The sequence below is a fragment of the Hypomesus transpacificus genome, chromosome 19 (genome assembly GCF_021917145.1).
Source record: "Hypomesus transpacificus isolate Combined female chromosome 19, fHypTra1, whole genome shotgun sequence".
In the NCBI taxonomy this organism is placed as follows: Eukaryota; Metazoa; Chordata; class Actinopteri; order Osmeriformes; family Osmeridae; genus Hypomesus; species Hypomesus transpacificus.
This window is the reverse complement of record NC_061078.1, coordinates 3,346,907-3,374,212: the sequence shown is the minus strand read 5'-3', so window position 1 is coordinate 3,374,212 and position 27,306 is coordinate 3,346,907. Positions and strand designations below refer to the sequence as shown.

General features: G+C 44.1%; 3 protein-coding genes across 8 annotated transcripts in view; 2 read left to right on the top strand and 1 right to left on the bottom strand.

The window, feature by feature from the left end:
* Positions 1-12,830, bottom strand: part of nfatc3a (nuclear factor of activated T cells 3a) — a 45,239-nt gene extending 32,409 nt beyond the window's left edge. For 2 of the 3 annotated variants that reach the window (XM_047041901.1, XM_047041904.1), the window contains exons 1-2: positions 12,361-12,830; positions 408-1,530 (exon numbers count right to left, since the gene is read on the bottom strand). In XM_047041901.1, the coding sequence (XP_046897857.1) occupies positions 408-1,530; positions 12,361-12,451 (1,214 nt within the window). In that variant the 5' untranslated portion in view covers positions 12,452-12,830. Of the gene's footprint in view, positions 1-407; positions 1,531-8,853; positions 9,654-12,360 lie in introns of those variants that run through there. The other variant, XM_047041903.1, reaches the window with a different exon arrangement.
* A 4,599-nt stretch (positions 12,831-17,429) lies between these two features.
* On the top strand, positions 17,430-19,443 carry ddx28 (DEAD (Asp-Glu-Ala-Asp) box polypeptide 28). The gene has a single exon (XM_047042062.1). The coding sequence runs from the start codon at positions 17,637-17,639 to the stop codon at positions 19,311-19,313; it is 1,677 nt and encodes a 558-aa protein (XP_046898018.1). The 5' UTR covers positions 17,430-17,636; the 3' UTR covers positions 19,314-19,443.
* Positions 19,444-20,980: 1,537 nt separating this feature from the next.
* Positions 20,981-27,306, top strand: part of tln2a (talin 2a) — a 64,840-nt gene continuing 58,514 nt past the window's right edge. For 3 of the 4 annotated variants that reach the window (XM_047042131.1, XM_047042130.1, XM_047042128.1), the window contains exon 1: positions 20,989-21,073. The gene's annotated coding sequence lies outside the window, so the exon portion shown is untranslated. Of the gene's footprint in view, positions 21,074-27,306 lie in introns of all 4 variants that reach the window. The other variant, XM_047042127.1, reaches the window with a different exon arrangement.

The window sequence follows — 27,306 nt, the reverse complement described above, 5'->3', positions numbered from 1 at the left end:
GTGTGTGTGGTTGTGTAGTGCCGTGTGTGACCATGTGCTTGGCCCCAAACACCAGTTGCCTTGTGTTACACTCTAGTCCACTTTAGCTTCATAGTTCTCTGTCTTAAAGTCCTAGGCCTCTCACTGATTTCCAATCTACAGAATGATATAACGTGTTATCTAATACAGAAATCCGTTGCTAAACTCTATAAAGTGATACTCAATACTAGCAAATATATATTTATTGAGTTAGTCTGTAACACGTAGTCCCTGAAGCATTGTGAAGACTTTCCCCTGAGCTAATAAAGATACATATCAATGTCTTTATCTCCCAACAAACCTTGGCCTAAGAGTAACAGTACGATAACATGTTTCCATGCCAGGCGATGATAAAGAAGTTGACAGCATGTTTCCTGCTGGGTACGCACCTAAAGATGGGAGTGTGGCCCGGTTTGGGTTTGTTCCATGTGAAGTGGGAGGGCACCGACAGGAACTGTTCCCCAGGGCCGTCCTTCTTCAGGCTGTGCATGGCGTCGTCCGAGGGGGAGTCCAGCAGGGGCGACATGTTCCCCTGCTCGTCCATCACCAGGTCCCCCTTCCCAGGCTGTGAGACCGTTCTGTCCTGGGAGGTCTTCCTGGTCTTGGAGGGGATGTCTGCCTCGGAGGGGCAGCACTGGAAGGGGGACATGCCCATGGAGGGGCTTCCCACCCAGGTGTCCTCTGTCACGCTGCCCCGGGGTGAGGGGCCCGGTGTGGGCGTGGGGGAGTGGTGAGGGGACAGGGAGCCCTGGTAACAGATGTCAGCACTGGAGTGGCGTCTCTTCCCGCAGGGCGATGTGGGCCTGGAGGAGGGTCGGGACGGCGGCCGCGGGCTCAGCCAGTTCTCGTCGGTCACGCTGGTGCGCGGCGAGTGGCACGGCGACTGGCGCGGTGACAGGTTGAGGGCATGGGAGTGGACGAAGGCGGGGTTGTGGTGCTGCCAGGGGCCCTCCTCCAGGTTGCCGCCCGTGTGGGGAGAGGGGCAGCCGGGGGAGGTCAGCGGCGAGCCCAGGGTGAAGCGGGCGGCGGCCTCGTTGAGCTCCGAGTCCACGTCGTCATAGACGTGGGAGAAGGACTCGCAGGAGGAGGCGTCTGAGAACCAGCTCCTGGAGGACAGGCTGCTGCAGGGGCTGGGGCTGAGGGAGGAGTCCCTGTACGAGTGGTCCAGGGGCAGGTACAGGTGGTCCCTGGACTGGGGTCTGTCGTGGTAGTCCCTGTCAGGACCATTGGCCCGCAGCTCCTCCTCGTTGGCGTCCATCTCCTGCTGGCAGCTGGGGGAGATGGACGTGATCTGGATGCTGGGGCATTCGAAGGCCTTGGGGGGCCCCCCAGGGGATGGGCTGTACTTGGAGCCCTGGTGGTGGGCCTCATAGATGGGCTCGTAGGCCTTGTGGGACTGCAGGTGGGGCGAGGTGCTGATGACCTGGGAGTGAGACTGCATGCCTGGCAGTGGGACTACATGCTGGCCCACATTGAGGATGTAGAACGATGTGTTGTCATCAGGCTCCAGATCTAAACAGAGAATTTAAAAAAAAATGAATAAAAAGGTGAATAAATAAGGTTGTAACTTCTGTAGAGTGTTTCAGTTTTAGGCTTAAACCTAGGCTAAATGCTCTATAATACCAGCACAGGGGGAACTTCATTCTAGAACTAAAAGTGTGAAGCCCAGACTTCCACTGTTCCAGACAAAGGCAAAGATACCTCTCAGAACACGTTACCCAAGACTAGCAAACACAGGTCAAGCCCACTATGGCCCTGGGTTGAGAAAAGTATGATGTAAAGTAATCCACTAATCTGATAGGAGTATGCCAATACTTGCACAACACAATATTATGAGCACTGTTTGTGTAGCGATATTATATGCACCAGTGAGAATGATAATATGACTGGCCAAGGCCATCCATTACCAATGGCAGCTACTAATCACTTTATTGCTGCTTTTGCTGATGTCGCTTTGTTTTGAACTTTGTTTGTAGTTCACCTGTCACAGGAGGATTGCCCTCTAAAACAATACATCATTTAGGGTCCCAATGATATCTACGTTCCAGATATAGAGCATAGGAGGGTGGAGATGGGCGGGCTGGAGGGTGGAGGCGGGGTGGAGGCGGGGTGGAGGGTGGAGATGGGCAGGGTGGAGATGGGCGGGCTGGAGGGTGGAGGCGGGGTGGGGGCGGGGTGGAGGGGGTGCTGTAGCATGCTGGTGGATGGTCAGGCTTACGGGGCGCCATTCTAAGAGGGAGAACTGATGACCAGTGACCAAAGCACACCGGAAACCAATTCGCACAGTGCTGCATACTCATGGCTGTCATCACGGATGCGCCGGCTGCCTATTAATACCACCGATCAGCCAGCACGCAGACTGGCCTGTCCAACAAACACACACACACACACACACACCCCAACACACACTGACGCCAAACCGACATGGGCCCATGTCTGAAAGCCAGCACTCTATTAGAGTTTATTGATGAGATTCCACTGCAAAGCACCCACTGGGGAAACATGGGCCAGTGTGGCACCTAAATGGAGCTGGTCAGCTGACACAAGCACTGCTCTTCCCTCTCATTCTGTTGGGCCTGAGGGCATACGTTATATGAACCCCTGATCAATACATAACAATGAGCCATAAACACAGATAACACAAAATAAATAACCAAAGCTTTATGACTAATGCAAGCCTTCATCTCGTGATTTTTCCCACAACCAAAGCCAAGGCTGAACTAGAGCCTAGATGTAAGGGATCGGGTGGTGAAACCAGTCTGCGATTTCAAAACAGACATAAGTACATCTGAGTTCCTCAAATGTTTACTGTTCCGCAAACAATATAAATTCTCCTTCTTGCCTACTAGAGACTACGTGTAAGTAAGTGTTTGTGTGCCAGTTCTAAAGATTAAGATTGGAAGTTATCTATCTCTCCCCAACTCTCCATCTTGGCTCCTCCCATCTCCCTCCATCCCTTCCTCCATCTCTTCCTCATCTCTGTCCCTGCCCCAGCAGCAGTCTCTTTATTTATAGCTGCACTCTGGTCCTGCCTGTCACAAGGCCCGGCTCCATATCCTCTGACGACAGCGTCTGACTGACAAGGGAGGGAAGGACAACAGAGAGAGAAATAGAGAGACAGAGATAAAAAAAAGAGAGAGAGCCACAGTGACAGAGAGAGGGAAAGAGAGAGACAGAGAGAGAGAGAGAGACAGAGAGACAGAGACAGAGAGAGAGAGAGAGAGAGAGAGAGAGAGAGAGAGAGAGAGAGAGAGAGAGAGAGACAATGGCCTTCTGCATCGGATCAAGACTGCCCCACCCAGTCTTTAACGGAAGGACAAAACACACACACACAAACACACACACACAATGTGCAATACATGGAGGGTGGATACACTGACAGACTGCATAGTCAGAGACTTTCCCTAGAGTAGGAAATAAGCTTAACATGCAACAGTTTTAACATACTGATGATCACATAAATGGTAATAATCACTACTGTAAAGTATTTTTACTATAATTCGGTTCAATAGGCATAGTATATTCTAGTAGCCTCCAACAACAGCTACTGTGGAACTAGGTGAGACTGTGAGTTTATGTGGCCCAAGAACTCTGAGGTACTCTAGGTTTCATGGATAACTGCGTTTGCATCCAGTTATATTTCGTAGTCCAGAGATAAAAGTGCAAAACCTAAGCCTACACTTTGCTTTTGCTAATTAAAACCTGTGGAGAAAAGGCATTTTCAATATCGGATTATTAGCAAAAGCACTATATAAGTGTTCCTCATTTATTAAAGATGTGCTCTGCGGGAGCCTGCATGAAACACATGCACGGGTTGTTTAGTCGAGTATCTCCTCCTCATCGTCATGCGTTTCTAAATCAGTGAGGCGGGACAGCCATCAATGAATACACCACTGCAGGCTGCCAGTTCATTAGTAGGGTTCGCTTGATGAAAGAGAAGAATAGGGGGGAGACACAGATATAGAGAGCAAGAATGAGAGAGAGAGAGAGGGGGGGGAGGGGGGAGAAAGAAAGAGATGTAGAGAGAGAGAGAGAGAGAGAGAGAGAGAGAGAGAGAGAGAGAGAGAGAGAGAGAGAGAGAGAGAGAGAGGGGGAGGGGAGCGGGGAGAAAGAGAAAGAGAGAGGGGGGGGAAAGAAAGAGAAAGAGAGAGAGAGAGTGAGAGGGAGGGAGAGAGAGAGAGAGAGAGAGAGAGAGAGAGAGAGAGAGAGAGAGAGAGAGAGAGAGAGAGAGAGAGAGAACGACAGTAACAGGCCAGAGAGAGTCTACAGCTTCTCAATTAAAAATGAGCCCTCCTCTCAGCATTTCTACAGACACTGGCCGCATACAGATGGAATGAGTCTAGTCAGACAGCTACTGATCCAATATTCTACGGATTCAACTTCAACTGAATTCAGCATTTTTGAATTTTTGATTAGAATCACATCACTCAACCGCCTCGACAGCCTGTCAATGAAATGCTACATACTTTGAGCTCTCATCGAAATGTCTGCATATGAATAAACTATGAGTGTGCACTTTTCCTGTGCGCTCGAGAATGTGTAAAAGCTCCTCTGACCAGTCTGAGAGCTCCTTTGAAGAATGTTTTATGGCATGGTGGTGGTAACCCATGTGGTCTCTGTCTAGACCCTTCTAGCTCCTTAGATGACGGATGCAAACTCCCTCTGCCGATGCCCAGACCTCTTCACACTGGTGCTGGGGGGAGGGAGGGGATGTGGGAAAGGGCATGTGGTGGGGGGGGTCCGACTGGGTGGCAGGAAGGGGGTGGATAGTTCCCCTTGGCTAACCCCCCACCCCCACCCCTCCCCCAATGGGCCAAGATTAGCCAGCCACCTAATACCTGGTGAGGGGCTTCATCAGCTGGAGGCTGGGTGGGAAAGCACCCTGTCAGAGCCAGACCACGACCACCTGCTTTCAGAGGAAAGGCAGAGAGAAAGAGGAAGGCGTCATGTGGAACAGACACACTGTAACATGTTGCTAGGGCTAAATCTGACCCCCAACTATGAGCAAGGAATAGGTAATTGGCCCAAGAGCCTCCAATTTTGGTAGGGTTCAGCTGGGCCTCGTACAGTACCAGGCTAGTGAATGGGGGGGTCACAGACAGCTGCAGCAATGCCAAGAAGGCCCCTGCTCCACCTGGCAACACAGTGCGTCATACACGAGTGAAGTGCCCACACATCAGACTGCCGATCCGGTTAAATAAAGAGCTCTAAGCAGCTTTGCTGTTCCTAAGCTAATAATAGCTGGAAATCGCCCCGGTGGAGACACTGGTCACTGGCACGGAGGTGTGCTGCGTCCTGCCCTCACGGCAACTGGAGGAGGCTGCCCCAGTCTGCGGTTGCTGGCTCTGTGACACGGACCAAATCCTGAATCCAACCCACGTCACACACAAAGGGGGGGGGGGGGGGACACAAAACCACATAGCAGGGGACACTACATAGGCAGGCCCTGTCGCCCCTCCCGCTCCGCTTTCTACTCATCCTCCTTTTCGGCTCTGGACTTGAAGAACCGTGTCAGAGTACTGTCATGACTGTTTTTTTGTTGTTTTTTTTGTCAATGACGTTTCCTTCATTAATACTATACAGGGTACTGTAGGATGTGTGTGTGTGTGTGTGTGAGCTGGGGTAACTTAAGCCTGGGTTCCCTTTGTTAGGAGAGGCAGGTTGATTAGAAACGGCTCTGCTTTCACCACCCTCCCCCCCCCCCTCCTGCTCCAGCGGGCAAGTTTCCCCTGTACAAGTGCTCCTGGCTACCTCATTGAGGGCCCCGTCACCACAATAATACTTTGTCAGTTATCGCTTTTTAAGGAAGTTGACTAACCCAATCATTATCATCTGTGCCAGCAAAAATTCGAACCTACTTTTGGGAAATTGGTTCTGATGCATCCCATCGTTAAGAGCACTGAGGGTAGCTTTATAACCAATTTAATTCCTTCCTCCTGTTCTTTCCAAGAACAGCTTCTGGCTGGCTGCCTCCTCTCCTAAACACTCTGTGACGCACACAGACTCACACACACACAGACTCACACACACACAGACTCACACACACACAGACTCACACACACACTCCCAGGGCTGGCCTACACCTGCGGCCCTGCAGTCTGAAGAGGGGGTTGAGGCCAGACCTACTGTTGAACAAGTGTGTGTGTGTTTGTGCGTGTGTGCGTGTGTGTGTGAAAGGGTGGGGTGTGTGGAGAGTAAGCTAAATATTTATGCAATATATATTGATGCTACGGATATCTTTGAATGCTTAGAAAATGTAACAAAAGTCGCTAATTATTGTGAACATACATCTTCCCGTTATGCTCATATGTCTTTATCTTGCCCTTCCCTGCCTTACCACACCCAAGCTGCAACCAGCAACGGCTGGCTCGGCCCACATTAACATATGGTCTCAAATACATGACCAGTGCCCTCTAGTCACACGCCAACTATCATGTGCAAAAGCTATTCTCCTAGAATTTGATATCAACCGCACAAAAAAAGGTCCTTTTTATAAGTCCTTTTTTTTACTGTATTATAACCAAAGCAGTGAGAAAGATTGATAGACAGTTGCGATATAGTAGGTTATTCTTTCAGAAGTCAGGACGAACACAGCCACAGCACATTAAATGATTGCCCTGTGAGGTGCGTAGTGGTGAGCACAGGCTGGTCCAGAGGCCTGCAGTAACCCAGAGAAGATAACATCAGAGGCTACTGCTCACAGGGGTGACATTTAAACAACTGACTGTGCATGTGCCTGAATCAGACAGCGAACCAGAAAGAGGGAGAGAGAGTTAGAAATAGAAAGAGAAAAAAATAGAGAGGGAGAGAGAGAGTCCTGTGTGCATTTGAGTATGTGTCTGTCAGTCTGTGTGTGTGTGTTTGAGAGAGAGAGAGAGAGAGAGAGAGAGAGAGAGAGAGAGAGAGAGAGAGAGAGAGAGAGAGAGAGAGAGAGAGAGAGAGAGAGAGAGAGAGAGAGAGCGGGAGAGAAATTGACATTGACATTTGCAAACTGTGAGTCTGGGAAAGAGCAACTGAATAGGTCTATTATCCAACTGACAAATACAGTGAGAAGCAAAATAAGAGGCTCAGAAGGTCTGTTTAGCTCAGTAATTATGTTTTCAACAATTTCCTTTTTATTAAAAAAATACTACTGAAATGACTGTTTGGATTCAAAATAGTACCAACAACTACACTACCAGCATTCAAAAAAAAAATTCTCAACATGTCCTCACTTCTTCCCCTGCACCAACTCCATCCAAACTGGAGTGTCATAACCAGACTCACTATATCTTCATTTCCCTTCCCAGCAGCCACTGCTACCCCCCCCCCCCCTCCTCTACCTCCCTCTCCCAGGTTAATTACACTACTATAACAGCAGTGCAGGGCCTCTGAGTGAATTGTGCAACCATGGCAAGCAGGGAGGGGGGAAGGCAGCAAGAGATGGGAAAGGGGGTGCCTTAGGGACCTTGTGAATAGGAAGGAAGTAGTGTGTCCCTGGGTAGATATAGGCCGAGGCTGTAGCCCTGACTCTGGCTGCGAGCAGCTTAAGGAGACCTCTGTTTTGCTCACTGGGGCCTCTTCAATATACTTTACAGGCCCCCGCTAAATGCCTGAAGTCTAAACGCACACACACACACACAATGTGGCATCTCTGTATCACATCTTTATGTCTGGCAGCTTTTGCAAGAAGACCATAACAAACACGTAGGCCTGGCTTCGTGGAGTGCCATGGAGTTCCCCAAACTACAACAAACTGTTACTCCCCGTTCATCAGATAGTCCAATTATTTCATCTTAAAGGCTAGAGTAACAAAGTCAAACAAACAAAAGAATTCAGCCTAGACTTACCCACTGTATGGAATTTGAACTGTTGTACATCAGTTTCCTGAGACAAGCCAATCATGATAAGACAAGACCCGGGATAGGATCAACAAACAATCTAAGAAGCACCATGACTGTTATCACAGTGGGGCTAGGTCGTTTTAGAACACAAATGACTTGCACAGGCTAGAGGTGCCAATGTTGAGCATGAGGCTAATAGATATTGAGCTTGGAGGCACAGCCTAAAATAAAGTGGGATACTACCCTCGGTGCAACAGGCCCCGCCTCTCAACACAACATGGAGAGGGGTGAAGGGAAGGTGGGGGCAGTGAGGACCAAAAAAGAAAAGCCTAAATGCAAGAGTTCAACGACTTTCTCTCTGGTGCAACGTCCCTGTAGCCTGTTGATACAGTGCAACCAGCGGTGGCTCGAGTTAAACTATATTTAAACTAGACAGATGCCACACATTGCTGCTTGTGCCTCACCCCGGGAAACAAACGTCTCTCTCATCACTCAGGGGAGATGGAACCCTCGGGGGTTAGGGGGCACCCATATGGTGAGTTAGCCCCACGTGTAGACCTCTGAGGTGGGCTCATCTTGATTCTCGGCCACGTGGACTGAACCAGGTAAGGACTTGTGTCATGGGCGCAGCTATTGTACTGCTATGGCCTCCCACTACCCTTTCAAATTGAGTTTTACTGAAGACACATGTCTAGAACTGCTACTGTGTGAAACATATGGGGTTCAGTACAGGGAATTACTCACTGACAGAGCTTCTGGGCAATGCCCTGTACTAATGACTCCATTGCACACATTAGCATTGGCTGAAGTACTGCCTCCTCAATTTCTAAATACGATTTTCAACAAACAAATGGTAAATGTTAGTGTACACAAGACATTTCTTTATTTACACACTGTACTTCTTATCTTGTTTCACTCAGACACACTACAGGATGGACTATGTAGCCTGCTCTGATCGTTCGCACAGACACACACACACCTGGGCGGTGTTTGGGAGTTGACAGCCACTCACCTGGTGACGTGGCACACAGCATTCTTCCACTGCTGACTCCCGTTAGACGATAAAGCGGTGCTCAGACTGGACAACTTCAGACGCTGCTCGGGGTCTCCTGCTCTAACGGCGCTCTGAAACCTGCCGCCTGCCCTCTGCCACCCTCTCTGGGAGCTCAAAATAGTCCACCATGAGAGCGATGTAATTTCAGTCTTTCCCACGGCCAAGACAGTCCGAGTCAGGAGTCCAGACACTGAGCAACAGCTAGAACCGCCAAAGAGTAGCTTTCTCTAACTGACTTTTCACATGGAGGATTTCATCACTGACTTTCATCTATGACTCAATAATACTAGGTTTCAACATCAAACTCTCAAACAGCATTCCGTTACATAATGCCAAAATGTCATCCTTGCTTCCACCCGAGCGAAATCGAACCTGATTCTAGCAAAGTGGAGATGCTAAGCTGGCCTCTGGAGACTTCATTAGGCTAGATCAGTCACTCACAGTTAACGGTGGTCTCTCATAGCCTGAGAAAGGAGTGAGAGAAAGAGAGAGAAACAGACGTGGTTTGGTGGTCCTTGTCGAGGCCTGCACAGCTCAGTTCTGCTATGATGACAGACTAGGAGCTGCCAGACTGGCCCCAGGAGGTGAGAAAAAGCGACCGGCAGAGAAAAAGAGACAGGGGGGAGAGAGAGAGAGAGAGAGAGAGAGAGAGAGAGAGAGAGAGAGAGAGAGAGAGAGAGAGGCAGGGTGACAAAAATAGGGTAGAAAAAGGACAAGACAAGGAGAGTGAGATAACTCTTTCCCGTTCCAGTTCTCCTTGCAGGAGCGAGAAAGCCATCCACATATGCCCCACCCCCACTCCCACCCCTTCTTTCATTCCACTGCCATCTGAAGCCCACATGGCATGTCTGGGCACAGAGCCAGAGACCTCTACTGGAGCCCTGATCCTCTACAACCCAGAGAGGGCACTTCTTCCCCTTACACTACCTCTAGCCTTCCACCCAATGAGGCCATTTCTTCTCTCAGCCCACTGACCCCCAGGCCTATAATTCTGCCACCTTTTGTGCCACATCACCATGCCAGTTTGCCAGGAAGGTCTATTCGTACTGTAGTCTTTTAAAAGGTGTTGCGTGTTTATATATTACAGTATAATACCCTGTACACTGTAAATACATTCTACTGTAGGCCTACAGTGTATGTCACAGTTGCCAATTCTCATGCATCTGGCTTAACAATACGACTTTCATACACTAATATCTAAGCGATGAGGCCATGGCATCTATCAGACATGATATCAAACGTAACCATTTTATTTAAACAAGGTATGTCTACTATTCCATGAAACATGAATTACCTAGTCAAAAAAAGAGTCCAACCTTGTACAACATGGTTGTAACCAGGTCTGCTTTTACCATAGTACGCCAGAGAAGTATGGGTAGGAATGGGGTGGGTCACCATAGGCACAGGTGCTTTCACAACAGGTCTTACAAAAACTTTGACAATAGTCTAAGCCTACCTCAACAAACATAGCATGTCTTAACTCAAGATGACTTAAAGCATGAGTGGTGAGAGACAAACATTTGTCACTGCTAAGGAATGCTCATATAATATCTTTGAAATACGAGTACAATATCAGCTATCCAATGATATGATGACAGCATAGCCTACTACTGTGGAACATATTCTTCAGTGGGTTGGGTTAAATAGGGATAAAACTGTTTGTTGACATATGATTTAGGTTGTGAAAAAAAAAGAGAAGAGAGAGGAACCAATTTGGCTTTGGAGTGCTACTGCAACTCTAACTCTGGCTGTAAGATGCTGTCTTACACGCCAGTTATTCATGTGTATAGGCACAGGCCAAACCATTCAGTCCAACCAGATTAAACCCGCTTGCACTGTGACACTTTTTTTCTTATGCCTATTCCAACGTCACTTTTTCCTATTCACTTCTCTCTCCAAATTAAAGGTATTTTTAATCTGGGGGAAATTTGGTTGGAGTTTATTGCCAACATTGGTTCGGGAATTTGCCAGAGCGCAAATGAAAAGAACACTGCATTGATTACTGAAGGACTACACATGTAATATATTCAATATTTTTAGTTCCATCACTAGTTTCAGAGAAAGTTGTTGTTAAACAAATGTCACCTAGTCCTGCTTAGACTACACCAACTTTAGAAAGTACCAGATACCCAGCAGAGAAATGAGATGCAAGTTCTGACTAGCATACAGTAGTAAATACCAAGGCTCAAGCTCAGACCATATGCTAGTAGCAGCAGTCACGTTGGGTCCCGCTCAAATCTTTAGCCTAAATTAAAAGCAATAAAAAGAGTGATATCCCGTACAGTTATTGTACCAATACCTAGAGTAATTACTAAGCTATTCACGCCTAAAAGATCCTATTACTTTCAAATAATCAAAATAGTAGCCTATATATCTCTATGCATTTCAGCTCTTGGTATTTTGCATCACCAGAATTCAAATATGCCCACTTGGTCAGGCTGTTTGTCACACATCACTATACCGATGGCAGGCAGATATTGGGTCCTGGTAAGGTCATACTGCAGCAGATTACTGAGTCTGCAAGGTGACATATTTATTAGTATTCTAACGTCCAACGTTTGGTTTGTCAATGCTGATTTTATGTAAAGCACCTTGAGCTGCAATTCTTGTATGAAATGTGCTATATAAATAAAGTCTTACTTACTTACTGCGTTTAAAATGGTTGTCAGATTGAATACGTTGTATTCATAAGAAGGTCAAAGTAAGATTCGATCAAGCACTGAGAAAAGATTTTGTTCTATCGTGTCGGCCAGAGGGGAATTCACCAGATCCATCTAGATAATTTAAATCCAAATTACTTTTACTGATTGATTATAAGTTCTATAAAATAGCATAACGTACATACAGATGTTAAACTGCTCCAACAGATTTTAGATTTTTTGATTGTCTACTTTGTTACACTTCCCTACATTCAAAAACAATTGAAAAAAATAAAACGATTCTCGGGCAGTAATGCTGGCAGAAATGTGTTCACTCCTGTCGTATTAAATGTCGATTTAAAGGGCTTATAGGTCAGGTTATGTATTTTGAGTAACACCATAATAGTTAACATTTACTGTTGTAGTACTACAATACTTGCCTTCAGATTATGGGATATTATAATTTATACCGCGCGATTATTAGTAGGCTATAGGCAAAACGCGCCAGTTAATTGATAATACAATCTGTGGCCATGCATGAAGGTACAAACTGACTGCTGTTGCAATGTTGTTTACTGCTAAATGTGACGAGGCCTATGTGTAACACGAGTTAATATAAACATTTTCTATGATAAATAAATAAAAAGTATTTGTTCAGATGTACGCAACTGGTAACGTGTTGCAACCAATAGTTGCATGTGAGTTGGCAGTTGTAGCATAGCCTACCGTATACAACAGGCTAGCTAAATTCGGTAGTAGTTGTAGAAAACTGTGCCTAGTGAGTTTATACTTGCCCTACTATTTTGAACAAGGGGAACACACTGACCTGCGGGGCCTAGCGACTGCTGTTGCCCGTCCTCTCCGAACATCAGTCTGAAGTCCAACTCCTCATTACCGGTGCAGTTTGCAGTAGTCATCGGGGTTGACAGCTCGGGTTTGACAGCTCGGGTTGATCCGTCACTCGACGGCTAGCGCAAAACTCTTCCGTGGGCTCTGTCACAACATTTACTAAATGGAAAGCCAAACTTTTCGTTTAGCTCATAAAATTCTAGAGACTAGCGAACGTTGGACTAGTTTTCCTCCTTGAATACAAATCCAAAATGTGCTCACTCCCCGACGTTTCTATTCCTACACGTAATAGTCTGTTCTACTACGCACGTGTTCTTTAAACCACAGAAGCGCGAAATTGATATATAGATGTTTGGTGTCAACAAGACAGGGACAAGGTTGTCGGTAAAATTGCCCCTCTCTCTCTACCGGAGCTTCTATCCCAACTTCTACTAACAGCGCGTGAAAGGGCAGTTCCAGCAGTGACGTCAGCAAACTCGATAGACAGACAACAGAACATACACACACACGCGCACACCACACGCACACACGTTTCTGTCTTTAAATATCTTGCTACGGGTGTAGTTTAATGTGTTTATCCCAATATGCTGGATCTCTATTTTGATGGTATTTCAAGTATTAAGTTAAAACAACATGCCAGTTGCCCGAAGTATGCTTGCTTGTTTTGCTGGTCGGAGCAACAGTTTGACAATAATGTACTGCCAAATGACTGAAATCGGTTATTAGGGTTGATACAAAAAGATACAAAATGTGTGCGCCAGTAGTAGTGGAGGAAAATCAAACCATGGGTGCCTAGTATAACTCTACAAACTAACCTCTTAAATCCTTGTTTTAATGAATGTACATCCTATGTTCAATATTGACTCCAGAATTATCCCTTTTTAATGTATCATGTGGGTCATGAGAGTAAAATCTGAAATTGGTGACCGGTTACGGTCTGGTCAAAACCTTTGGTCCTTGTGTTATGTATATATTTTCCAATCGTTTCTCAGTTCACTTTTATTTGTTTGTCTGCAAACCATAGCCAATTTGACTACACCAGCTATGTCTCACCTCTCTTAACATTATATTTTGAGGAGACAAGCCAAGGCCAGATTGGAAACTATAATAACACGATACACTCTTAACCTCTTGATCCTCTTCTGGTCACTTAGAGGTCAGTCTGGAGCTATGCAGTCTTGCAAATTAGTAAGTGGAAAGCTGTAAGTTCTTATACAGAAATAAGAAATACATCTGTGAGATGAACAGAGTAACAGAGTAAAGCCATCTGTTTGCAGGTCGTTTGTATGAAGCAGTTGGAATAGTTGCCTTCAAGCAATGTACTTGAAGGCAATTATTCCAACAATACAAGATGTGGATCTTAGATGGGCATACTATTACATACTTGCTAAAAGAACACATATGTCTCTTTCTACTCTATGTTCTTTACAGCAGTCCTACAGAGAAGTATTACGTTGTCGACGTGTGAGTCACACAAGCACAAACTGTATGGATGAAGGTGAAAGTATGTAGACAAACAAAAATAAATGCCAATTTCACTAAATGAATTAGGAGCAAATCATAAACTTTTCTTGTGATACTGTGTTCACTAAATTCTGATGGCCAAAACTTGAACACACAAATGTACTTCTGTACAAAAATTTCTATATCCTTATGACATAAAATTGCATACACAGCAGACAGAACCATCTTATCATGTAATGGTGACAGGGAACACACAGCAGAGTGAAAAAAGAAGCATGTGGGCGTACAGACACGAAGTTCACAAATGCATGCAAAAGCATCAATATCACATTTCCTGTGGTCTTCATTTCCAAACACAAGGTTTTACATCTAACTGTCATCAACAGTCAATAACAAATGCAAAACATTACATTAGAACCAATATTTTTTTAAACAAAGGGATTATTACCAGCAGGAAATATGACTTTTGTCGATGTTTGTCAGCTACCTATACTAAACAGAATACTTCTCTGTCTTTCTTGATGCAGATCATAAATATGGATCATTTTGACAAATACTGCACATAATTATTAAGAATTTTAGTTCGAAAATGGCAGTTATCGACCAACAAACTGTGTGATGAATCAAATTATTGTTAATTATTCATAATTTGCATTAATCACTCCCCTTTTAATTCCTTCATGTCTATTCATATATTTCACATTTGTTTTATTTACATAACTTTGAAGCCAGACCAATATAGATGAACCAGACAGATGTGAATGTGAAACAGTTAAATGTGATAACATAAAAAAATACAGTATTAAGGCATTTTGATAACATTGTGTCCCTCTTAAACATTGGAATATGTCAATATTGCTTGTTTCTCTACATCACTGTCTTTAGACCAATTTTTGTTCAATTCAGGTATCTCTTATTTTCTCTGATGACCTTTAAAGGAAGAAGATAAAGAACATTATCCACAGATTGTGTGGGAGGGTGTAGATGTGGTTAGTTCTTGTAAAGAAAGTTGTGAGGCAAAACAATCTCTACCCCCGCACTGGTCCTTTTTGAAAGGTGTCACTCTTTCAAGGATTGAGGTTTAAGTTGCAAAAACTGCAAAACTGAAATGCAGCAAAAACAAACTAATGAACAGAACACTGATCAACTGATCAAATACCTTAATAAGAGATACTTAAAGTATCGAAATTAACTAGTTCAAAAATGTGTATGCAACAGAATGAATCCCCTCTTGATTTAGCAAACAATGTCTGCATTTATGGTATTTTCAACGTTAAAGTAGTGGTTGTATGAACATATAATAAGACAAAAATCTACTCTTTATGCCACGATTGTAGAGTCTGCATTGAACCAGGGTTCTAAACTTTGTGTTGTTCCTGGCCTGCTATATGCTGCCATCTCCTGGCTGTTCATAGAACTAGCCCTAAAGGTGTCGTGGTAGTTTTTGCAGACAATCGATCATTCAAGCTGAAGTCGGGTGAAGTATAGAGTTAATGTTTATTTGACGTAGGTTTAAACATAATAACGTTACCAACATAACATCATCAGCACACAAACATAAGACAGTGACACAAAGACAATTTCATACAGCTCCATCTAGCATTCTAGAATGGAACCGGGAGAATCCAGCCCACCAGCACTACCCAGCTGATGGCCCTGAACCCCCCAGAACATCTTTCCACAGACCATTTTATAGATACGACAGTTCTCAAAAGTCATTGGTCCATCCTACAGACAGGAAGCTATACTAAATCTCTTCTGTCATTGGTTAAATCCTTAGAACAATACAGTTGAATCCACATTTTCTTCAGAACAACTGTCTCTTCTCCACAGGTGACAAGAACTCTTTCAGGTCACCCAGACTTCACGTCTCCTAGACTTCAAGTCTCCTAGTTAGGTGTTATAAAACTACAGGTGGCATCTCTACCAAATGGAGTTGAATTAACATACATTGTATCAAGCTTCTTATCCAACTGTAAACTTCTAAAACACATTCATTGTACATAAAGGCCCAAAATTTCTTTCACAAAGGTCTCCTATGAGGAGGAAATTAAACAGAAGTTACCAAGGCTACATAAACCTACCCGTGACAACAACACCCTATTACTGAAAGTATATGTGTGATGTTCTAAAGCCAACAGGAAATCAATCGCTTAGCCAATTCATTCATCACATGGGAACTGTGTCTGATGAAGGATCAATACATGTCACAGCTCAATGAACACATGGCTGGAGAGATCAGTAGCTATCTTGGACTTAAAGTGACTAAAGCTGGAAGCCTACATGGGTATTTCCCTCTCCCCTGCCTTTGAATCCACTTTGGTGCAGGGTGGTGTGGTGGTCTAGGCTGGGTGGGGTGCAGTAGGGTGGGGGTTGCACTGCACCACAGAGAGGTTCCTCAGATGATGTTCTCTCAGAAATGCATGACCCAATGTTCTGATGGTTCCATGGGAGCATTTTCAAAGAGAACAGCACATTAAAAGATGTGGCTTTAGCTGGAAGCAATCAAATCTAATCAGATACAGAGGTGTACCTTTCCTGTGGCCAATATTTTACATTGAACAAAGTACATTGAACTTGGGGTCCTTTGGCTGTCATCCCCTGGGGACTTGGCCAGCGTTTGGTGTCACATGGACGTGGACTGACAATTGTGTCGATGACACTGCTCTTACCAATGGTGACCCATTTAGCATACAGCGTTATTGAGAACAGAGGTCAGACTGCTTCTGCTGATTCATGACAACAGCCAGACTATCCATTGGCCAATATTAAGTTTATATAATGCACGGGGATGAGAGGAGTTAGGAATGGACCGGCTCAAAACCCGGCAGCCAAGACAATGCTTTTGTTTGCATTGTTTGAAGCTGTCCCTGACACAGATGAGCGGATTGTCATAGTGATTATAAGGGGTTGATTATGTGATGGATTATGTGAAGTCATAGCTTTGGACGGCATCTCAAAAGAGACTTCACAGAAGTTCATTCTAGCTAGACATCAGATAATCATTTCGATCCATTTGACACTTGTTTTTCCATAATTTTTTGTGCATGACTATTATAATTATGTTACATAAAATAAGTCAATGCTGTATACAGGGCAGTACCTATATATACAAGTTGTAATGACACATCAGTAAAGTTGTATATTAAACCAAATTATCATTGCTTTAAATAGTTTTGTGTTCTTTTTTGGGGGGTTTCTAGAGATAAATCCTGCATCCGCTGGTGTTGTGCGATCAGATGCACGGCTTCCATGAGAGGCACCCCCTCGCGGGAGCGCGCGCCAACCACTCGGAATCAAAAAGTGAAGGATCTCGTCTTCTTTGTGCTGAGAATAATATCTGTTATTTCCACAGAAAACCGAAATTCTTCTCTTGAATTCTATAACCAAGAACGTATAATGTGAGACAGCTGTCTCCCCTCCGTTTGGTTGCGATATCAAGACGAAATCCTTCACTTTTTGATTTCGTGTGGTTCGCGCGCGCTCCCGCGGAGGGGGTGCCTTTTCAGAGAGCCGTGCATTGGATGGCACAACACTGGGATGGTTCTATTAGTGTGTCATCGCTCGCGACAACTTGACGTCATCGTCAATCGCCACAAACACATGTATGTTAGCTATGTTGTCTTATCAATATAAAGCAATGCAATAAATATCCCAATAGGCACACAAAAGATTAGATAATAATTCCGTGATGCACGACAGCAAAACATTTCACTGGCTGAATTGAGGTAGACGTGTTTTCCGGACTTTTTTTCTAGCAAGATAGCTGAAGTTCATTCCATTATCGAAATGCAGTCAGCGAAGATTGGCTATTTATTGTCCAGATCATACTTATCTAACAACATTTACTCATCAAAGGACATTTTCTGCTCTCATGTTCATGGAACCATCAGTTTCTACCGTGCTTGTCAAACAGCAACCACCAAAGAGTCGGTGGTCATTCGTATTCCCAGGTATATGCAGAAACAGGTCGAAGGCGTGAAGCAGATCAGGGGCAAGAACAAAGTCGCCACAACTAAACCCGGCAAGCTGCTAATACAGAGCAAGAATCCTCAGCTGAACCAGTCGGCAAGTTATACACTTGGCAAGTTTGAGCAGCCTGTACTGTCCTCCAAAGGATGGAAACATAACAAATCATTTGGTGACTATTTCACCGTTAACAACACCCAGCATGTCCCGTCCTTCGTCAGTGAGTGTCAGTTGGAGGAAACCGAGAAAAAGAAGAAATCTGTGACATTTCAAAACCTTTGTCTCTCTTCAGAGTTGTTGGAAGTTTTGAGCACCATGAACATAACGCACCCCACCACAGTGCAACTTCAGACCATCCCAAAAATCCTGAAAGGTCACAACATTGTATGCGCTGCAGAGACAGGAAGTGGAAAAACACTGAGTTACCTGCTGCCTATTGTTCACAAACTCCAGAGTGAAAAGGAGTCAGAGGATTACATTGACACTGCACCCAAGATTCGTTCAGTGGTTCTTGTGCCTGCGAGGGAACTAGCTGACCAGGTATCAGCTGTTGCCAAGACCTTGTGTACCCCATTGGGCTTGCTAGTAAAGACTGTGGGAGGAGGGAAGGGAGTGGGTGACATCAAGCTAGCCTTCGATAAGGGTCCTCCGGATGTGTTGGTGGCCACCCCAGGAGCTATGGTCAAAGCCTTACGGAGGCGCTACTTGGATCTGAGTGAACTGAGAGTCTTTGTAGTGGACGAAGCTGACACCATGTTTGACCCCAGTTTTGCAGGCATGCTGGAGAGCATCCTGGTCCACACTCAGGTAGCCAGTGAGCCTTCTGAGACCCGTGGACCCAACCCCAAATCCCAGCTGGTGGTGGTCGGAGCCACCTTCCCTGGGGGTGTGGGTGATGTCCTCAGCCAGGTGACTGATCTAGGCAGCATAGTGACCATCAAGAGCAAGATGTTGCATTTCCTAATGCCCCATGTCAAGCAGACCTTCTTGAAGGTGAAGGGAGCTGATAAGCTGTTAGAGCTCCACCAAGCCCTGAAACAGGCAGAGCCGGAGAAGCATGGGGTACTTGTTTTCTGCAACAAGTCAGCCACTGTCAACTGGCTTGGCTACTCCCTTGAGGAAATGGGAGTGCGCCATGTCCGTCTGCAGGGGGAGATGCCCGCAGCAGTGAGGGCTGGGATCTTCCGGTCCTTTCAGAAAGGTCAGGTGGATGTGTTGATCTGCACAGACATTGCCTCTCGTGGCCTGGACACACAGAGGGTCCGACTGGTGGTCAACTATGACTTTCCCGAGTCCCACACTGACTACATTCACCGAACAGGGCGGGTGGGCAGGGCGGGCAGTGTGGAGAATGGGGAAGTGCTAAGTTTTGTCAGCCATCCCTGGGATGTGGAGCGGGTGCAGCAAATAGAGACTGCCGCCAGGAGGAGAACCATCCTTCCAGGCATGGAGTCTGCCATCCAAAAACCAAGCCTCAAAGAGATGGAGACTGAATAAGTAGAGCAGTTACCTTAATCATGAGCCAATATATTTTTTTTGACAAGTCATAACATTTTTTGGGGTCTGAAAACGAATGTTTGTAATATTAATTAACTTATATGTATTGTATTAAACTCTGCAACTGAACACGTTTATAAAACGGTATTCATAAAAATGCCTCTTTATTTTCTCAATGCTGTTAGGAAAATGTTTCTCATGTTCAACCAGAAGGCGGCAGCATTTACATAGTTTTAGATGGCGTTATTTTTACCAATCATTTTAACAGTCATGGTGCACACCTGTAAGGAAAAATGCTGATCTGGTGTGTAAGAACAATATGCAGTTACAATCATAATATAGGTAAATCCGAGTATGTATTTTGTACGGAGAAAGAAGGGAATTTGCATAGATTTGGACTATTTTGATCGACTCAAATCCTAAAACATCTTAATAATTTCAGATGATAGTATCTTTGTATCAGTATAACAAGTAGCTCATTACAGTGCAAATTACTCTTAAAAGGAAACTTTTAGGCTGTCAAATTATATATTGGGGCACCACAGTGCCTCACCCAGTAGGCTGTGTACCATATAGACTGAGGCACTAACACAGCACCCAGGGTTTGATTCTGGCATGAGTCATTTCTGCATGCCTGTTTCCTTCTCTTTCCCCTATATAAAGTTAAAAAAATCTGTATTAGCCACAGAGAGGCTAACATCAAGTTATTTTGATCCATTCAGATTTGTTATAATGTACAATATGAAGTTATCTTATCATAAGAGTGATGAGATACAGGTTTTGTCTTATGTCAGTCTTTCATGTGGTGCTGACAGACTTGAAAGCATGTTCACTGCCTGTGGCTACTTGTTCAAAGAAAACCACAGAACATGGAAATGTGTCTGAGTGAAACAAAAATGTATGTGAGATCTTTAAAGAAAAAGTTTTTGGTTTATTTTAATCATTCGCCTTTAGTATTATATAGCATGCGCACATACCACAAGTATGCATGTTATCAATTAGGGACTCTTTAGTGACAGAGCAATAGAGTAACGTGTTGCTTAATAACATCTTAGATGAAAGATGACCAACAGTATCCGTTAAATCACACAAAATGAGCTTGTTCCCTTTCTGCAGCCAAATAACTTATTTTGCTTCTATACTCTTTGCTACAGCTCACTTGTGACTCAACAGTTTTTTCGCGTCTCCGATTTTGACATTCACTCATCTGTTTGACACACATAAAAATAGTAAGTATAACGATCATCTGTTCATCTGATTGTAGCCCCATATTTTTTGTTTGTTACTAAATGGACTACAACGCACTTAAAGTCCCTCGGATATGACGCGTTTCCTCTTTAAGAGCAAAGGGTTACAAATCCCCCCTCCCCTTCATGTATTGGTTGGGACGCGCGTTTTTTATCCCAGGCTCAGCCGGCTTCATACCGGAGACAAACCTTAAATCTTGCAACTCTGTTTAATTGGCCAAGCTGACGATGTCCAGATGGCTTGAAATTAAGTACGTTTCCACACTGATGCAAAAACAACTTTTAATATTGTTATGTATTTACTTCAAGCTGTTCTACCCATACAGTTCCCATGACGTTGCTCTTCCTTCGTATATGAATATTTGGCGAACGCCGGGGTTCAAACGCGTCTACCTACTATTTAGCCATTTGGAGATTTCCACAACGAGGTTTTTTCTCTCTAGAGAGACAGGAGTGTTGGTTATGTGCATCTGAAGGCTGGCTTCTTGCAATGAAACTGTAGAAGATTCGCAGGTATGATTGCGCATTTTACAGAATAATTTTCCTATTCATTATTTGTCAATAGTCGTCGAAATTTGACCTCCTCTGGCCAGGCTTGAATATAAATTGTGCATGCAATTTAGGCATTGCATTACTGCAGGCAAGGCTACATCGAAGCTTGCCTGTCTGATGAATGGATCCAGCAAGGGAATGTTTGAAGAAAATTATTTAGTTTTGTTCTAATCCTAGTCGGGTGCCTGCTGGCTTTGTTTGTGTTGAAATTATGCATTTTCATCCAATCTTTCATTCATTCATATTGTTTGGTACAGATAACTTGAACGACTTTTAAAATTACATTTCATAGCCTGCGCAGAGAATTTGTGAAAGGTTGATACATTTGTTAGGCCATTAAATCACTTATTAGAGTTGCCTACGTTATTGGCACAATGTTAGATTGCGTTTGATGTGTGGGGCTATGTTTTTTTCTGCTATCGAGCAGTGTTATAAGATTCCCGAATTGGGCATGTTGTAAAACAGGCTGTGCTATATTGGTGTAGTTGCGTCTACCATTTGGCTACAAAGTAATTAAGCATTACAGTTGTACTTCTCACTTTTCTAATACAAATTGAAGGCTCCATCAGGTGTAGTCAGGCAGTTATTGCCTGCTGAATGGACCTTGAGGTAACAACATTAAGCCGCCATTAGGCTAAACCCAAACGGTGTCCCACCGCTGTTCTGTACGACACTAGGCACCTTGACACTTTTCCTAAACTTTGTCAGAGATAAATATAATTATTTGACTGCTGGGTATGTACAGATTAGGGATTTTTTTTTCCTCCTATAGTCTGTCCGACAATAAACTGTTACTGCTTTTGTGTGTGGTTGTGGCATCAACTTTGTTGGTACAAATACATAAAGGAATAGCCATATATCGTTTTCAAACAGGTGCTCTGCTTGAAAGCAACCGTAAAACCTGTAAATATACGGGCTAGTTTCGAATACTTGCGCTTTTAAAAGTCTGTCAGCTTCATTTTTTCCGATACTGTCGTTGCACGTGTTTCAATGATACAAAATATCCCATGACAATTTGAGAAGAACATGATACATGTTTTGCTAATGCTGGAAAATATGTTTTTTATTCGGAAGCTCATGGTTCCGATCTCTGATAATATACTACAGCATGATACAACGATGCTGTGTTCACATGCAGTACATGCGGGTGCCACACCCCTTGCATAGAGCAACCTATTAGATAATCTTATTGATTGTGGTTGTGCCAGTGCATATTTAAACTACATATCTATCAAATAAGCAAATAGTATATCCAAAACATTTCACCACATAGGCTATTGGTTAATTTACAGTACATATTCACTGTCATATGATGGACTGCACTGTTCTAGGTTAAACGATGTGTTCAGAGCTTGTTAAGAGGCTGACATGGTCATTCGAGACTGCGACAGGGATGCTTGACATGTTTGCTGTGCAAGTGAGGTTTTTTGGCAGTTTTATGAGCCAAAGTAAATCCTCCTGCTTAGTCCTTGGTGTGTCACAAAAGACACATGGCCTTGTATGATGCACTCTGTGTATGTAATTCCTTGGGGGAAGATGGAGTGCTCTGTTGTGACACCTTCCAGATTGGTTTGTTGCATTGGCTGATATTACTCGTATTTTGGGTCTGCCATCCTTTTTGTTTATACTCCTCTCACTGGTATTATTGGAGGGACATGTTTGGGCTTGGAGAATGGTCTCTCATTTTTTCAGAGTTGAGTGACAGATGATTAGGAATTATGAATACTTGGTGTGCAGCCCTGCCCATCTAGTTCATTCTCCACACTGACCAAAGATCGAACATGCATGAGCCAATAGCATTAATCAAAAGGTTTCTTTCTCTCGTATTTTGCAAATGCTGTGACCTTTGAAATGTGTGCATTCATCCAGTACATTATTAGCATGTCTAAGCTTCAATCTCTCGAAGCAGTGTGATTGACAAATATTCTCTCTGTTTCAATGGTTTACTTGTTTAATTATCAGTGTTGCCATCAGTGACATGAATAGAGGCAGTATTTATAATCACAATTGAGCCTTTTATGAAACTGCTTTTAGTGAGAAGAGAACTGTATTTTAGGTGCCCATGAATGCAATTTATATAGTGAAGTATACACCCTATTGTTGTGTACCCAAGTTATCAGAATGAGTATATAGCCTAGTGGGGTGTATGACAATTTTTTAGGCATGTTCTTTTCTATGATAATATAGCATAATATAGGTTGTGTGCTGATTGTATCTTAATGACTGTCCGTGTATTGACTTGATTGACATGTAGTTTGGTTCAGGGCTTGTGGTTAGTATTGCACATCAAACTACCACAGGCCCACTGTACAATGTGTCTCAGGGAAGACAAAAGAAGCGCCGATTTTCGGCCATGTGTTTATAGCACTTATGGCCTCTCACGCTAGCAGAATCTGGTCCTGGAGGAGTTAATCACCAAGGCTCTGCTAATGTATCGATCCCGTCTGTATTCTGCTCTGAGTGAGGCCTCTGCTGTCATCACAGACCAGGGAGAGGAAGTAATGAGCGGTCAAGGCTGCTGACCCGGTCGGCGGCGTAATCACAGGAAGTGCCGTATAAACGTTTTAGACCAAGGGAGGGGAGTGGACGCTCAGTCCCTAGCCCAGGTAGGTGGCTCTGTCCAGGGGTGGAAAGTTTTGGATTCACTCGGGCTAAAGGGATTCGAGATGAGACCTTAAAGGGACGGGGAACACAATGCAGTTGGTGCCTGGGTAGATGAGGATGTGTGAAGGTGAAGAATGAGTTGATGTTTGGAGCCATTTTAAGTGATGGCAGTAGGGGTGTATCTTAAGAATGAATCACCATTGTAGGTGGCGGTTCACATGAGTCACAGCAGTTACTTGTAATGCAGCAAATGCACCTTTCAGGGCTAGTGTTGAAAGATGCCGTTCTACAGTATGTGTAGGTCTGAGTCTGTATGAGGGCAGATTCAGACCTGGCTGTCATAGAGCACGTTAACAACAAGATCTCTGAATTTCACACTCCATTGTGACCCAGTCTTGGCATGAGGAACCTTTAACAGAAGAGTCAAATCACAAGATTCCAGGACTGTGGCCGGTCTCCTTTGAAGTTCAAAGCTGTCGTCGTGCCTGCCTGTGCTTAACCCTTAGTTTGGACCAAGACAGAGAGAAGGAGACCCAGACCCAGTTTGCTTCTGTCCCACCCACATTCTCATATGAGCAGTTAAAATTAGCAGCAGGCAACACACGCGGCATTCAGAGTCACAGCCATCCCAAGAAGCTGCCAACAGCAACTGATGAAATACTACAGTATACTATATGTCCGGCAGACATGCACAATCAAGATGCTAATGTAAATGTGTAGTTTTAAATGGAAAGTATGTGAATATACCGTCTACCCCACCAACCTTTAACTTGCATACAGGACTTCTCATTTGCATAGCAAATCAACATATTGATTGAAATTGATGCCTTCCCTATGTCCAGATCTTCTGTTCTGAAAAAATCTGAACTGAAGCATTATCTTGCTACGGGCCTGTAATCAAAAGTCTAATCTTGATTTGGTGACTATATTCTAGAATAATCATTGAGATATTAAACAGGAATGTTTATATGGTGTTTGTTTTTAAATCTTCTTTCAGTAGTCTCTTAACTTGATATTCGAAAACATGCAACCCCACTATCTAGAATTTAAGTCCAAGTGTTTGCCCCATTCAGTATTTAGGTCTTGATAAGACAGTGTCTGTTTTTCTCTTTCAGACAGATAAAATGACTTGAATTACTTTTAGAACTAGTTCTCGATTGACCAGCTTCTAAGTATCTTCTAGGAACTGCTGTAAGAAAGCACTTTGGCTATAAATATTTCAAGTGTGTCAGAATAAGCTAATTACTTGCACTGTGTGTTGTTTAGAAAGCTATAGTTCTGTTTTCTTGTTAGACTAAAAAATATGTTCAATTTGATTGGTTTATGTTGACTTCCCTTTTTCATGTATTAGATCTCTGTAAACATTAGAAAACAATGTGCATGATACTGACCCTGATTAAATCATCAGACAGGCTTGTGTTTTGACATAGTGCTGGACTGTTTTATGTTTTTATTTAAAGGAAAGAGCTCACCACAATACTTTAGAAGGTCTTGCCTAATATACTTGTTGTAATAATTAGCCCATTGAAAATGTTTATATGGCAAAATCAGACATAGGATATGATCCCTTCCCATCAAACTGTATCCCTAAGATGGTTCAATGGCCTCTGGGCCAAATCCAGATTGACACAGTACACCCCCCCCCCCCCCCCCCCTCTTCATTTTAGGGGTTCGGCCCAGGCCAACTGAACTGTCATCTCATCCCAGCTGAAAGAGGATCTGCCCAGCAATGTGTTTGAGGTTGCAGCTGAGCACCTTTGCTATTGCTGGACTGTGGCTCTGGCAGAATGCCCTGTTGGCATGGTTCGCTCCTTAGACTCATGCCGCTTAGTCACCGGGACAAAAATGACTGTATGGTGCCTACCACTTGTACGTGACCACCACATTGCGGTCGCAGTGTGGACTTGTGCGACACGTGTGAAGCCACATTGTGGGCTGTGGACCATACTACCTGACTTTTCTGATGTCCTTTCGTCATTTCCCTTTGACCCTATGACCTTGTTTAGCCTTGTGCACGATGTATGTCTGACTAGCGAACCCCTCCCAGTTTGTGTCAAACGGGGTTCGTGTCGGGTTGACTTTATTATGAACAGTTTGCTGATGGCCCAGAACAGAGGCCTGCACAACATGTTTGTTATTTGTTGGTGCAATTTCAACATTCATAACACTCATCAAGGATTATTTCTGACACTTGAATAGTAACCACACTGGAAATGACCTCCTGTGTTGGAATTCCCCTGGAAGTGTAGTATGTATTGTTGAGTTCACAAGCATTTAAGTGTTGGAAATGTGTTCCTCCCCTCTGCTCTGCCTTTTCCCCAGTCTTGCTTTAGGATGTTCTATTCTTGGTTTTCCCATAAGGATAGATTGTTTCAGCAAATGTTGAACTGCTAGCTTGGTTGAGGCTCAGTGTTTCAGTGCTAACCCTATCCCATCACAGGTGTGCAAATGTTTCCAACCTCAGGGGTTGGGTAGCTTAAGACAGCTGAGATTGGAAGTTCACACTTTCTTAAGGCTTTGGAAGAGGGTTCAGTGGGCTAGGCTACAGTTTGTGTAAGGTGTCTGTAGGTCTAGAATGACATTTAAATTGGTTGTTGTTGTTTCTCAAAGCTGACTGGCACATTTCCCCAGTTTTAAGTCACACTTATGATAAGTTATCCTGGCTTGAGTACCTCCACAAGACCTCGGAAATGTCAAATTATTCTGACTTGGGTGAGCCAGGACACTGGTATTTGATCCCTTCTGGATACACACAGCCTCTTAACCAGTGTTTGATGGTCTGCACAGACTACGATGGAGGAATTTGCACTTTGCAGAAGGGTGTCAATGTTTGCTCGAAGTCTATATGGACCTGAAGGCATAAAGTTAACAAAGCACCGAGGCATGTAGTTGTTTCTGTGACCATTATCCATCATGGGAACAGGGAACCTTCATGTACTTTAGTTGGTGTTTGAAAAGGACCTACACTGTAACCGGTCTGGCTGTATAATCAAATCACGATGCCCATTGTTTTCTATTTGTTATAAATTAAGGGACTTCTGTAGCACAATGGTCTTGTTATATTTTAAACAGGACTTGTGACTGTAGAGCAGGCAGTTCTGTTTGACCGTAACAGCCTTAGGCCCCATAATGGGCTCATGCATTTTAAGCACACTGTGGGAAGATCATTTTTCTTAATGGCCCTATATGAAAATTGTTTCTATGTTCTAATGTAACCCATGTCCTTTCCAGCCCAGTCAAACATGGCCAACTTGACTGTGCACCATGTAGTCAATGCACTCTTCCACAAATAGCTCTTTAAGTGCCTATTAATGTACCACCGTTACACAATCACAGTGCCAATGCCTTCTTATGCCTTTGGCCCAAACCTCCATGACTCCAAAAAAATAAAGTAGCTATATGACATTCCTTGCATGAGCATTTCTGATGTCGCCCGTGTGCTCTTTCAATAGGGCTATATAAGGGAATCCATTCTTTGTTTATTAGTGAGGAAGAGTGAATGGGAGTGCAGCCAGGCCTCCCAGCTTTGAAAATGCGGACAGAAAGAGGCTAGGCGAAAGAGTCCTCAGACCCTCTGCTCTGCTTTAGCT

Bases quoted from the DNA above. Each gene is read 5' to 3' on its own strand.
- ddx28 (XM_047042062.1), top strand. From the start codon at position 17,637: ATGCAGTCAGCGAAGATTGGCTATTTATTGTCCAGATCATACTTATCT.